General features: G+C 42.9%; 1 protein-coding gene across 22 annotated transcripts in view; it reads left to right on the forward strand.

The window, feature by feature from the left end:
* The window catches only part of OBSCN (obscurin, cytoskeletal calmodulin and titin-interacting RhoGEF), a 201,708-nt gene that overhangs the window by 109,356 nt on the left and 77,868 nt on the right, over positions 1-14,484 (forward strand). For 19 of the 22 annotated variants that reach the window (XM_065050238.1, XM_065050239.1, XM_065050230.1 and 16 more), the window contains 9 exons: positions 1,627-1,893; positions 2,524-2,793; positions 3,484-3,750; positions 4,352-4,618; positions 5,777-6,043; positions 6,739-7,011; positions 10,461-10,727; positions 12,909-13,181; positions 13,854-14,126. In XM_065050238.1, the coding sequence (XP_064906310.1) occupies positions 1,627-1,893; positions 2,524-2,793; positions 3,484-3,750; positions 4,352-4,618; positions 5,777-6,043; positions 6,739-7,011; positions 10,461-10,727; positions 12,909-13,181; positions 13,854-14,126 (2,424 nt within the window). The remainder of the gene's footprint in view (positions 1-1,626; positions 1,894-2,523; positions 2,794-3,483; positions 3,751-4,351; positions 4,619-5,776; positions 6,044-6,738; positions 7,012-10,460; positions 10,728-12,908; positions 13,182-13,853; positions 14,127-14,484) is intronic. The other 3 variants (XM_065050231.1, XM_065050233.1, XM_065050237.1) reach the window with 3 other exon arrangements.

The following is a 14,484-nucleotide window of genomic DNA, read 5'->3' on the forward strand; positions in this document are numbered from 1 at the left end:
GAAAATGGTGCTCAAGAATCAAAGTACTCAAACTTACTTGGGCAATCAACTCTAGATAATGAATGAGGCACCTAAATACTTCTAGTGCCTGAGGCCTCAAAAATAGGTGCAATGTGCTAATATATCAATTTTTTAAATGTACTTAGGTAGAAATACAATATTACAGTAACTTTTTCTGGAATACAAGACTAAAGAGGAGTCAGGATGTTCTTGTGAAATATCATCTCTTGAAATATCCCTTGAGGGCTCTCCCGTGAAGGTCAGGACACTGGCGCCAGGATTCAGTGATACCAGAATTTTTGTACTGTGAGCAGATCCTCTGATGGTGGCTGCTCATTTGTGTCTCTGTGTGTGGCCTCAGCCACTCCAGCACTCTTTGAAAAAATACCTGGAAACCAGGAAGCTGAGGACGACTCTATGGTCACCCTTCATGCCGAGCTCTCCAAACACGATGCACCAGTGAGGTGGAAAAAAGGGTCAGTCTTGCTCCAGGCCAGCAATAAGTACGAGATAAAGCATATGGGCTCTGCTGTGGAGCTACTCATCCATGATCTACAACTGAAGGATGCTGGAGACTACATCTGCGATTCTGGCGATGAGCAAACTATGGTAGTGAAAGGTGACAAAAAGCTTTCACTTCACCTTTTAGGGAGCTCTAGGTTAGTGTAGGTGTTCCACACGTAAGAGTCAGGGACACTCTACCAGTGAGGTTGGCCCTTTTTTTGTGATAAGGATTCTTGAATCAACAGTGATGCAGTCTGACAGACTAGGTCTTCACAAGACATAAATTCTCTCTCCTACTTATTCTTTTGCTGGATCATCAGAGGCTGGGGGCTGCAGGACTCATCTGCACAATGAGATGTCTTCACTGCAGAGGCAACTGTACAAAAAACCTTGAGCCCAGCCATTGCCCAGATGTCCCACAAAATACACCATCACTTCCTACATCACCCACAAGCACCTTCAGATCTCTCTCCTCTTACACACACCTGTTACCCAGTTCCTGTGAATTCACTCTGATTTCTCGAACCCCATCTCTTTCCCTTCACACCAACTCAACTGTAACTGTGGAGCCACCAAGGTTCTTCTAGGGAGCTGGACTTGAGGAACTAAACTTCTACATGTGGCAGATTGTGAATCAACCCACCAAAACTCCATCTTGACCCACCAGTGATACACACCAGTGTAGAGACTTCCAGAGTTCATCCCTCTTCTGGGTCCAGTTTTCAGATGAGGAGCATTGAATAATGATGTTTCTCCATGCACCCTCTCAAATACCCAATAATTTAGATATCACATGTAGGCTTTTGAGTTGCAACTTTGGTATCCTTTTGGAGATACATGCAGTTAGATGCTCAAGAGACCATATCCATGACTGCTTCTGTGTAAAGGAACATGTTCCCAGAGATACTCGGTGTGTGCAGTGCCCAGTGACTCTTGGGGAGTGCAAAGTCCTTAGTGCTCCTGGAAATCCAGCACTTTCTCACATTTCTTGTTTGAGTTTTAAAGTAATTTTGGAACAGAGTTTGGACCAAATTTGGAATGGCACCACAGTTTCACGAAACAAAAGACTTAGTGACACAGTAATGAAACGTAATTTTTTCCCTCTGATCTGTCTTGGTTTAGCTTTGCCAGTAACCTTCACAAAACCGCTACAGAACCAGCAAGCTGAAGAAGGTGGCACCGTCACTTTGAGCTGTGAAATCTCAAAATCAAATGCCGCGGTGAAGTGGAAGAAGGCCGGGACAGTGCTGCGACCAAGTGAAAAATACAAGATGCACCAGACTGGGTCTGTGGCTGAGCTGACGATTCGCCACCTGAGTGAAGCTGATGGTGGGGAATACACCTGTGACACAGGGGACCAGCAAACCACTGCAGCTGTGCTTGTGAAAGGTGGGGATTTGCATGTGGAACAGCTGAACTGGGCTTTGTACCATGGAAGGGGCACATAATTAAGTAATTTGACAGCTAGACATTGTCCTTTATCCAAACTGAATCATGAGGATCTCAGAGATAACACTGATTTCAGAGAAATACGAATGGAGTCAGGTATCTCTAGGGAACCACAAATGGGTCTTTGGTCAATGATTCTGTGGTTTAATGTTAATGTCACCCACTAAAATAATGTTGACAATATTTTCACAATACATAGGTTGCATTATAAATATATATATTTATTATAGATACAGTACAGTATAATGGTTGGACTTGATGATATTGAGGGTCTCTTCTTCCAAGCAAAATGAATCTATGATTCTACAACATGCATTCTTTATAGACTATCGAATATATGTGCATAATGTATGTATACAATCGTACATACATTATGCATCTCTAAGAAGGTAACATATTAGTCCATGCCCATGTAACTACATTTCTACGTATGTAGCTCTTAGTGCCTTGTGGTCATTCTTTCAAATAATACAGTACTGTCAAGAAAGAGCATAATGAAATGTTTAATCCAGGAAAATTGGAAGCATCACTTGAAAGTAGGTGTCAAACTCTATTGACCTTTCCTTAAAGAACCGGCAGCAACCATAGTGGAGACGCTGAAGGACGTCACTTCGTGTGAAGGAGAAGATGCAGTATTTGAATGCAGGTTGTCCCGGGAAACAACTCAGGATGCCCAGTGGTTCCTGGGGGATGTTCCTCTGCAATCCAATGAAATGAATGAGATCAGAGTCGAAGGGACACGTCACACTTTGATCCTGAGGAAGGTGACACTGGAAGACTGTGGGCCCATCAGCTTCAAAGTTGGGCAGCATACCTCAGCAGCACAGCTGACAGTCCAAGGTGAGCAACCTCCTGGGAAGAAGGATTGAGGAGGTACTGGTGAGCACTGCCAACATTGCTTTAGCTTCTGGAGAGGTCTGTTTGAGAGGTCCTTGGAATTTTGGGGGATTAAGGCATTTAAGAGTTAGATGTGTTGAAAGGGTTGTCAGGCATTGGAACAGGTTGTCCAGGGAAATGGTGGAGTCACCATCCTGAAAGTGTTTAAGAGATGCAGAGAAGAGGTTCTTAGGGACATGGTTTACTGACTGCCTTTGGTTAATGGTTGGAGTTGATCTTAAAGGTCTGGTCTAACCAAAACAATTCTGTGAACCTGTGACATGAGCTAGTAATTTCAGTCCTTTTTATAGCCCATGGAGTGAAGCAGGCATCCTTTGAAGACCATCCAACTTATCCTGAAACAAGCAGATAGGATATGTCAGAGTCAATGCTAAAGAATGTAAAGAATATGCCCTGAATTATCTACTACTTACCGTGTTTTTAGACCATATTTACTCAAAAAAATCTGAAAACTGTGAAAAACATTTCCATTAATTAATCTAGAATTATTTTGGAAGACAGACCATGTCAATACCTTATCTTGTTTGTTCCTCTTTGATCTGGTTCACAGTGTAGCTATAGGCATCCAGTTCTGATCTGGGGGCAATGCTGGATTAGGTGGTTGAAGTGGTCTTGGTTCCCTCTTCCCCACAGTTGCTCCAGTCAGCTTTGTAAAGGCACTCCATAACTTGGAGCTACAGGAGGGTGGCACGGCTCACTTGTCCTGTGAGGTGTCCAGGCCTGACGTCCCAGTGGAGTGGAAGAAAGGCACCTCTGTGATCCGCTCTAACCAGAAGTTCAGCATCAAGCAGGAGGGGAAGGTCCACACACTGGTCATTCAGGATTTGAACCGTGAGGACTCCGGGGAGTATAGCTGCCACAGCGCTGATGGGAAGACCACTGCCAAACTCGAGGTTAAAGGTATGATTTCCTCTTTGCTCAGCAGAGGTGAGAGGTGGACATGTCAATTTTTGGAGCTCTCCACTGCAAGACAGATGTTGAGGTAGTGGAGCAAGTGAAGCAGAGGCCACCAAGGTTGTGAGGGGGCTGGAGCACATGGAGAGAGGAAAGGGGCTCAAGTTACGTCAGGGGAGGCTTGTATTGTATATTAGGAAGAATTTCTTCACCAAAAGGGCTGTCGGGCATTGGAACAGGCTGCCCAGGGCAGTGGTGGAGTCACCATCCCTGGAGGGTTGGACAGATGCAGAGATGAGGTTCTCAGGGACATGGGTTAGTGCAGGGTTGGGTTATGGTTGGACTCAATGATCCTGAGGGTCTCTCACAACCAAAATGATTCTATGTTTCTGTGATTCTAACTGATTTTTTTCCTGTGGGTTAATTCCTCTGTCTGACTTAGACTTAGGCATTCCTGCCCTGGTAGAACTCCTTAGACAAATACAACCAGAATCATGCATGAACTTCATGAATGGCATTCAGTGCCTTAAAAAGAAAATATTTCTCCATTTTTTATTTTTGATTCACTCATTTTTTTTTTCCCTCTTTGCACCATTCCCCTTTCAAGCCCTGCCCGTGCTTTTCAAACACTGGCTGAAAAACGAGGAGGTGGAGGAAGGACGCACGGCCGTGCTGCGCTGCGAGCTGACCAAACCCAATGTGCCCGTGGAGTGGAGGAAAGGAGACACGGTGCTGCAGCCAAGTGACAAGTACGAGATGCGGCAAGAGGGGACACGTGTAGAGCTCTTCATCTATGATGCTGATGCTCAGGATGTTGGCGATTACACGTGCGACTCGGGGGATCAGCAAACCACTGCATTGTTGCAAGTGAAAGGTAGGAGAAGCTTTGCTTGAAGGCAGAGAATTTATGTTGTCCTCTATAGGGGTGTCCTCCAGATGGGTGACATGGAAGTTTTATCACTGAATTATTATTAACACTCCATGTATGTGAATTACAACTGTGGGAAAGCATTTGATCCACAATCTGTCCTTCAAATATTTATTTGCCTTTTAAACCAAATATTTGCCTTTTAAACCAAATATTTGCCTTTTAAACCAAATTTAATACTGCAGCTGTGAGAGTTGGGAGCAAAACTGCAGCTGCTGCTAATGAAGGGTGTGCACAAGAGCAGTTAGAAAACTTGCCTGCTACCTGAGAATGGAAGACTGGAGTATTTCACCATACCTAGAACAGGCCCATTTTAAATTGAGCCATTATACCTATTTGTGCTCAAGCTGCCCAAGAATTGTGGCTCTTTGCCTTTTTCTAATTGCTATGGTTTAGGATTTTAGGGTTTTATTCATTTTATACTGACTGCTGTGTCTTTGGACTTGAGCAGCAAGATAGTGCTTTTAGATCCTGAGTTTAGCCCACAAAACCAGTGTTCAGCTCAGTGTGATTTCAGTGAATGTCCAAATTATGTGATTGGTCCTGTTGCACCTCTAACTGCTTACACTGAAAATTGTGTGTGTGCCCATGTGAAGCCCCTTAGAGGTCCTGTGACCTGTGTCAGTCCTTCATGGAGCAGCAGTGGACAGCCTCATGGTATCAGCAGCTGATCACCATGAGTGGCAATGGCACAACTAAAACTCCTGCTCTGAGCTTGCCAAAAGAATAATAGAACAGTTTGGGTTGGAAGGGAACTTCAAAGCTCCCCCAGTGCCATGAGCAGGGACATTTTCACCAGCTCAGGTTGCTCAGAGCCCCGTCCAGCCTGGCCTGGGATGTCTCCAGGGATGGGGCATCCAACACCTCCCTGGGCAACCTGGGCCAGTGTTTTACGACCCTCAGCATAATAAATTTCTTCCCCATGTCTAGCTTCCCTCCCTTCCTTTGAAACTATCATGTCCAGTCTTTCATCCACCAGTATTCCAAACATTGCCAGCAAGCAAGTTATGGTTCACAAAGTGAGGAACTGCCAAGCCAGAGAATTTTCAGGCAAGTTTCTCACCTCTGATCACTGTCACTGATGCAGTTACTTCTCCACCACAGTGCTGCCTGTACTGTTTAACAAGGAGCTGAAAAACATAGAGTCTGAAGAAGGGGGAACTGCTGTCTTGCACTGTGAGATCTCCAAGCCAGATGCCCCTGTTGAGTGGAGGAAAGGAGGGGTGGTCATCCAGCCCAGTGCCAAGTACGAGATGAAGCAGAAAGGCAGCGTTGCTGAGCTGATCATCCATGGTGTAGAGCCTGATGACTGTGGGGATTATACCTGTAGCACTGGATACGAGATCACCACAGGTTCTGTGTATGTGCAAGGTAAGGTGAGATGTGCTGGAAATGCTCTGGTTTTGCTGCCCGGATTTCTTATCCCAAAATCTTCAACAGTAACTGGCCAAACTTATTACAGATGCAAACAGTTAAAAGTCCATTCATTTATTTCATGATTTCAGTGAAGATATAAACACATCCGGGCTGAGGATGGACCATTTTTTATAAGTTAAGGTATTTCAATGTACTAACCATGTGTACCATAGCAGACGATGGTACTACTGAAAAACTATTTGCTTGGAGCAGCGGTCTTAAAAATACTGGATTTGTTGTTATTACTGATTAGTGCTTCTATCATTGTTGATATTCTTATCACTCTTTTAAAGCACTGTAAGTAAACACTTAAATCTTAAGCTAACTCTCTGCCTCCCACCTCATACCGTGTCAGTGCTGATGGTTGCAACACACAGGAGAGCCAGTCATGACCTGGTAATGGAGTAGAGTTTCCACCCAATGAAACAGTGTTTGCAGACATGCACACTGTGTTTGCAAGTGGGTGAAGGATGGAAGGTGGTGTCTTAATCCCTTAAAGAACATTTTATCTCTTTTTACCTGGAACAGAATGGCAAGTTTAACTCTTCTGGACATCTTGCAGTGTTGCTTGGCCTAGTTCTGCAGGAAGCGACATGTCTGTGTTCATGCTTTTGTTTTCCTTTGGCACCTTCTCTCGCTCTGTTATACAGAAGAAGCAGCAGTCATAGTTTCTGGTTTAAAGGACACAGACGTCTTTGTGGGTGAGTCGGCCACGTTCACCTGCGAGCTCTCGCACCCCGGCGTGAAGAACGTGCAGTGGTGGCTCGATGGATCTCCCCTTCACAACAACTTTGTGACCAAAATCTCTGAGCAGGACGGGATGGTCCACACTTTAACCCTAAATGATGTGGCGTGCCATGACTCCGGCACTGTCACCTTCAGAGCTGGGTCCCTTATATCTTCAGCTAAATTATTAGTCAAAGGTATTTCATTTTCAGAAAGAAACACATGGCCACCTCTGGACTTACTCAGTGCACTAGTGCTTGTGCCTTCCAGGCTACCCTTACTAAATCCCTTCACAGTTCTTCTGCAACCCTGCACTTCTGCAGGTCACCCATACTCATGCCAGAAGTCTTATAGGTACAACCACATGGATTTTTTCAGTGGTTGTTTCAGGTGAGGAAGGGTTGCAGGGTCAGGGCTGCTGTTTTCATCTGACATCTAAGTGGAGCTGAACATAAACCACCCTGCTAGCACCTGATTTTTTCTGTCCCCCCCTAAGAGTTTTTACAATGCTACAAAATATGATGGAGCTGGAAATTCAGAGTTACCACTGTGCTGCAAGGATGCTGGCACTGAGCTCAGTTTGGTCCCAGGACAAGACTTGGGGCTGTTATATTGATGGCTCCAGAGCTTGTCCCGGAAACCAAAGGGTATATGACATTGCAGTGAAACACAGTGGCAAAATAATCCTCGTTCTTGGACTGCCAGAATATGGTTATCACTGCACTAGCAATGCTTTCTGGTCTGTTGAATAAATGTTTTTCTCATTTGGTAAGGGTAGCCACAAGCTGCAAATAACACTGAGCTCCAGACTTGATAAAGCAAGCTCCTTCACATCCAGTCCTTTCACAGCCATTGGGAAAAGTTGTCATTTTCCAAACAAAAGTAACACTTATTCTTTACCTGGAAAAAGAATTTGTATATATGGAGATATAAAGGGTTAAGAGTACTTTATTAAAATGTACCTCCATGCTACAACTGTCTGCCATAACTGCAATGATCCACAACATGGAATTGTAGTCAGTGGTTAATGTGTCCCTTGTACATTGAGAAAATCTAACTCTCTGCAAAGATAAAATGCCAGATCACTTCTTCCTAATATCAGAATGATGTGGCAAACACATAGTGTGCGAAAACCACAAATTCCATGTCCATTTGTATCGATTTTGAGTTTCACATTTTCAGAGACAGAAGCTGGTTCTGAGATCTCTAGGTGAAGAAATCCAGTGACCCTAAGGCATAAATTAAAAATAAATGCATCATTAGGTATTCTGCTCAGTCAAATAAAGGGCTCCTGAGAAGTTTTTGTTTCACAGAATCATTGATGTTGGAAGGGACCTCTGGAAATCATCTGGTCCAACCCCACATCTCATGCTAGTACACACATGTATGTGGATATTTTGTGCTTTTGTTAAAGCAAGAATTCTTTAATGTGAACCTGAATCACAGTGGAGTATGACTATAGTAGGTTTAGGATGAGAAAGATATTTAAAAATTCCCCAGCTACACTGTGCTCAATAACACTTGACTTAATAAGAAAGTAAAACATAAGTAAAATTCTATCTGTGCTTGTATTAACAGCCAATTTCATGTATTTTATTTTGTCCAGGAATCCAAAAATAGATCTATCTTCAAACTACATGTATTTCAGTCTACCTAGCTATCCACGGCTTGTTTTTCATCAAGGAACAAGTTGACTTTTTCTCTGTTCCACGTGCCCCATTCTCCTGGTGTAAGGCACGATTGTAATTAGATATATTCTGTAATAAATGAGATGTCACGACAGCTTTTCATGTTGGGCCTTCACAATATTGTTACCGTACAACTGCATTCATTTGGTGGCCCAGCAAGATGGCATCTTCAAATATGGGCAGAGGGGAAATGGAACATGTTGAAGGAGCTGCTGTCTTCTTCTGACCACCTTGGACAGGGTGAGAATTACAGGTCCCAATGTACATGTTGGCTCCTAGATGCCAGGGAGATTTCTGCCATTGTGCATGGTTGAATTGGGCCACCAAGATCCTAGGCTAGCAGTGACAAAGAGCAATGGGTCAGTGGAACAAGGTCACCTTCCTTCTCCAAGACCACAGGCGACATTTGCTGTGAGGAGCACACGTCCTCATCTTATGAAAGGGGACATCAGTTGCTCCCCAACTGTAGAGGTATCTTCTTCATTCTTCAGTCCTGGTGTAACCAAGACATCTCCATGATCTGCCATAAATGCCTCCTCTCCACAAACACACGTGTAGACACACGGAGTGGTAGAGGGCGCCTTAGAGAACAGGATCAAGCCTTGCAACAGCTTTCTAAAAGACATTTGCAAAACTATCGTTGCTTCCTAAGGTCTGCCAGTGGCATCCCAAATCCTCAACCTGCTGCACCAAGCTTCAAGAGAAGCATTCCAGACAGAGGTCCAGTGTAGTTTCTTCTACCTGGTTTGTGATCAGAACTATTTGAAATATAAGAACATACCTCATCTTTCCCTGACCAGAATCTTTTTATGTCCCATTGTAGACCTATCAATTTTGGGGAGCAGTTGGCACAGTTCTGCTGAGAAGGATGTTGCAGAGACTTCAATTTTCAGACTTCATTGAGAAACTTCTTTTTAGCATATATATTGCTATTGTATGCAGGTGTTCCAATTTGACATCTCAGGAGGGACTCCTCAGCTGCTTTGGAAGCTCACGATATTTTGGGTTTACATAGATCTACTGTGTTCTACAGCTGCCTCCCAAGAAACTGAACTAGTGTTCTAAGAGAGACTGGAAGCTTAAAAGCAGCCTCATGGATCTCACCTTCTTCAGAGGAGCTGCATATCCAGCTGCTCCCAGCATTTTGTGGGCTCCCAATCTGAGGTTGCAATGGTTCATGGATGAGAGCTCAGGAGGTTCACACAGCTGCATCTCTAGATCAGCTGATGTAAAGGAAATAATCATTTTCCCCCAAACTTTGCCTCTGGTGCAGTGGAATACATGCTTAATCAAAACAATAAGTACTTGTCTCCTCTGAAGTGCCCTTTTTTGTTATAGTTTTGCTGGAGCTTTGCTGTCAATGACTCCTGACATGCAGCCGCCACCACCACAGGACAGGGATGATTATTGGCATTTAAGTATTGCATTTCTTTCCAACAAGATGTTGCAGTTTACTCATACAAGGAACCTCCAGTACATTTTGTGGCATTTTCCTATTGCTACGTGAGGCTGAGTGTCACAGGGAACCACTCATGGCAACCCGTCCATTGCATTTTTCCATCTCTCCATCTCAGACTTGCACCACATTCTTGCATCCAGTGCTTCCTAGTCTAGAGTGTGTCAGCAATGCTGGGAGTAAAAATAAGCCTGGAGAGAATCTCAGCAGCTGTACTGCACAGGAGTTCACATTCAAGACTGTTAAAGCACAGACCTTAATTGCTGGTGGCCCATTTTCCAGTGTGATAGCTCTATTCTAATGTACCAGTTCTGCTTCAATCCTGCTTGATGCTGACTCAAGCACAGACTAAACTGCTAATCCCCAGTGTGCCCAGTCAGCTCCTGCTTGCACTGTCACTCTGCTTGCTTCCCACAGGCTCTGTGCTTGCCAAAAAATCTCTAAATTGTCATTTCCATGAGGATCCACTAATGCATGTCCTTCCTGACGTGTTGGTTAACAGATCCAACCATTGAAGTGGTCAGTCCCATGCAGGATATAACTGTTGATGAAGATGGCACAGCAGAGTTCATATGCCAATATTCTAGGCCAGTACACGCCATATGGAAGAAAAATGATCAGGAAATACATTCTGATGGGCAGCGAGTGATTATCGATCAGGACTGGAATGTAAGCATGCTAAAAATTAAACCTACGGTACCAGAAGACACTGGCATCTATTCTTGTGAAGCTGAAGGCATTAAAGTGATGGCTACACTTGATGTTCAAGGTGAGGTCTTCCAGCCAAAGAGGAAGACTATCATGGGTTCCAAACAAAAGAGGTGGAAAAGTGATGGCAGCACCTCACAATAAGTGACTCATTAGATACCTGCTCTTTGGTGTTCACTCCAGAACTGATAACGATGATAAAAGTAGTTGGGAGTTGATGGGAACTGAATATGAAACTGCAGCATTTCACTGGAGCTTAGTTCTTATTAACACTCACTTATTAAGTGTTGTCACACGTCGTTCCTCTTCTACAATGAACGGCAACATCAGTGCAATGGGATGTGTCCTGCCAAATTATTGTAAAATCACAGATGTAACATCGATACAAATGAATAATAAGAATTTTTTTGCTGTTATAGAATGCTTTTTACACACAGTGTGCCTTAAAACAACTAATGGATAGTGTGGAATTTCATTTTCTTTTCAGACAAGCCACAGTAGCTTGGTATTTGACTTATTTCAAATACTGTTCACTCAGGAAGTACCTTCTCACTTGGCATCAGTGTTTGTGAGGGCCCTGAGAAACAGTAAATAAAAACATTAAGTTTAGGATTTTATTTTGATGTTTCTCATTTTTTCCTGCTGTGTATGGTATTATTGTTTTTGGTCACCAGGCAAATTAGTGCAATCAGCAAGAACAATGTTTCTGATTTGATTTCTGAACATTTTTGTTTTCTTGGGTCATTATACTTTCTTGCTTAATGAGAGTTGTGATTACAGGAGAGCAGGGTATTAATTATTATAGTATTTTCCACATTGATAGGCACTTTCCATTTTAGGGATTTAAAAATATGTTCATGAACATTATCTAAAAGCATCCCAGAGGAAGTAGGATTTGCAATTGTTTGCCTTCCATAGTTAAGGAAACCAGAGCTCCAAAAGTACACAAATAAACAGCTTTGATTTGTTCTAACAAATGTATACATTCTCCAATAACTTACAAAACTGTCATTGTTCTCTATTAATATTATAAAAGACAGAAATTTTGTAGTAACTCATGCACTTTTATATTTTTTTCTATTACATAAATTGTTCAGGGTTCTTTGTTTGTTTGTTTCCTTAGAGCAGTTTCATATAATGGTCATAGAGATCTGAACAGGAATTTCTCAGAATGTTGGTTTATATTATAGGGCGTGCTGACCATTGTGTGGTACTTGTGTAAACTGTATTTACTCAGCCATGTATTCCCACTCTTGTGCATGTAATTTGTCCATATAGCTGGTCTAACACGAATTGTATTCACATGCACCAGCCCACATCGAATTTTGCATCAGGCTGATTGCTGATGTACAAATGCCAACTGCTGCACGACTCTGTGAGCAGACGGAGCGTGTACATATGTGCATGTTTCTGACCACATAGTTCACCTTGCACGCATGAGAAAATAAATCTAATACATTACCACAGAGATTTTGTAATACTTCAGAAATTTACTATTCAAAATACTTTTAATACTGATTTTAACGTTTCGTGTGTTTCCTAGAGGCAGACTTGTTAATTCAGATGACAGTTGCTATAGCTTTGCCAACTATAATATTCTCTTATATTTTCTTTGCATGAAAGGTAGTAAGATTTGATCATGAGCTATCAGTGGATTCACATCTCCCTGGTTATGATGATAATTGTGCTGCCTGAGAGATCTGTGGGAAAAGTTTCCTCCCACGGGACAGAAGATATTTGATCACACTTTATCTTCCTGAGCTTTCCCCTCCTATTGACTATTGCCCTGCTTCATATAAACACCAACATTTTTTTTCTTTATTTGTAAAAACAGAAGTCAGGTTTCTGGAGGAATTCTAGATGGAATGCTATAGGTCGTAGAGGTTTATCATTATTTTTAAACTATCTCACTACGTAAAATGTTTTTTAAATATATTACTGTGTTAGAGAATGGTTGAAATCAACAGCTAAACCTTCAAGGCCAGGCTGGATGGGGCTTTGAGCAACCTGAGCTGGTGAAGATGTCCCTGCTCATGGCAGGGGTGGCACTGGATGAGCTTGGAAGGTCCCTCTCAACCCAAACTAGTCTATAATTCATTGATTCTACAAGCACAGTTTATGACATCCACATCCTTTCCATCAGCTTTCCAGCAGTGGGAACCATCCAGTGCTTCCAAGGCTTGTTAATATTCAGATATGCCCAGCAAAACAATTAATACTGTTCATTGTCCTTCTTTGCCAGCCAAGAACAGCATTGTCCAGGGCTTGGAGAATGTGGAAGCCGTGGAAGGAGGGGAAGCCCTGTTTGAATGCTACCTTTCCAAGCCCGAGTGCTACAATTACAACTGGCTGATTGACGATGAACCTGCCAAAACTACAGAAAACACTGAGATGGTTTACTTTGAAAATGGACGCAGGCATCTGCTGCTGCTGAAGAACCTGACTCCCCGGGACAGCTGTAGGGTGACTTTTATGTGCAGCGACGCGGTGACCTCAGCCTTCCTGACGGTGAAAGGTAACTGAAGCACTCGTGCCATGCATGGGAAGTTTTACATTTCTTGTTGGAAAGGGCAAAGGAACCAGGAAAATACGATGAGTAGCAGAGAGGAAAAGCAGAATTTGTTGCTTCTTACCTGAATCTTCAACACAATAGACAGATGACGTTATACAATTTCCTTTTTCTCTTTTTCTATATGCCATGACATAGATACAAGAAGCACCAGTTGGCAAGGAGTTAGCAGCAAATGACCGTCTTACAGCTGGCATTATTCTGATGAGTTGGGTTGTGTTTATAGGTCCTCCAAGGCTTTAGAGATGCAAGTTATATCGGCAACAATCATATCTCTGCATCCTTGTAGTTTATCCTGTTAATGGAGACCCCTGTGGTGGTCAGAACCCCATTCAGAGTGTAAGAACATCCATCCTCAGTCATGGCACAGTATCTCCGTTGTGGCTTTCTGCTTCTTGGCAAAGAAAGACATTACTAAGTTGATTTTTGCTCCTGAAAGTTTTGGAAAGTTTCCATCCTCAATGATACTTTCTGTTCTGGTGATATACATAACCTCTCTTTTAATTATCTCCTTGGTCTTGATCTCGCTGTCCAGAGATTCAGCATAAATATTTACAAATTCTCTTGCTTGTATTTGTTTCTGTAACTGAGGTCGTGATTTCCCAATTTTATCTACAGGATGGCGTCTACAGATCTTGCAGCCTCTCACAGATGTGGAAGTCTCTCCGGGGGAGAAAGTCACGTTTAGCTGTGTTCTAAGTGAAGCTGTGCCAGTTACTGAAGTTGCCTGGTATAGTAATGACACAGAGATCCAGTCGGATGAGGACTGGGAGGTACAAGCAGATGGAAACACATACAAACTTATTCTGAAAAAAGCCCAACCACATCATTCTGGGGAGGTGACATTTGCTTCCAGGGAAGCAATTTCATCAGCCAAGCTATCTGTGATAGGTGAGTGTCTGTCGTTCTAGCCCCAGTGGCACTTAAAAGACTTCGGTGTTGAGTTACGTCATCGAATTTTACGATATTTGTACTGATTCTTTTCTCTTTGTTTTGCACGAACTAGTGTTCTTAGCCTGAGAAGATGCTACTGGGCAGCCTCTTCTTTGACCAGAAATAGTCCAACTCATCACAAGAAATTTATACAGGCTAGCTATGGCAGAGATGTTCACCAGATTTCTTTAGCTGCAGCTTTTTGTAAAAGGCAGCATAAAGTCTAGTGGAAATCAAATTACTCAGTGTTCAACATCACCCAGAGCAAGCATGGATATGGGAGGGAGCTGAACTAGAGTGTACATGGAAAAATTAT

Source organism: Columba livia, chromosome 2, assembly GCF_036013475.1.
Source record: "Columba livia isolate bColLiv1 breed racing homer chromosome 2, bColLiv1.pat.W.v2, whole genome shotgun sequence".
Classification (NCBI taxonomy): Eukaryota; Metazoa; Chordata; class Aves; order Columbiformes; family Columbidae; genus Columba; species Columba livia.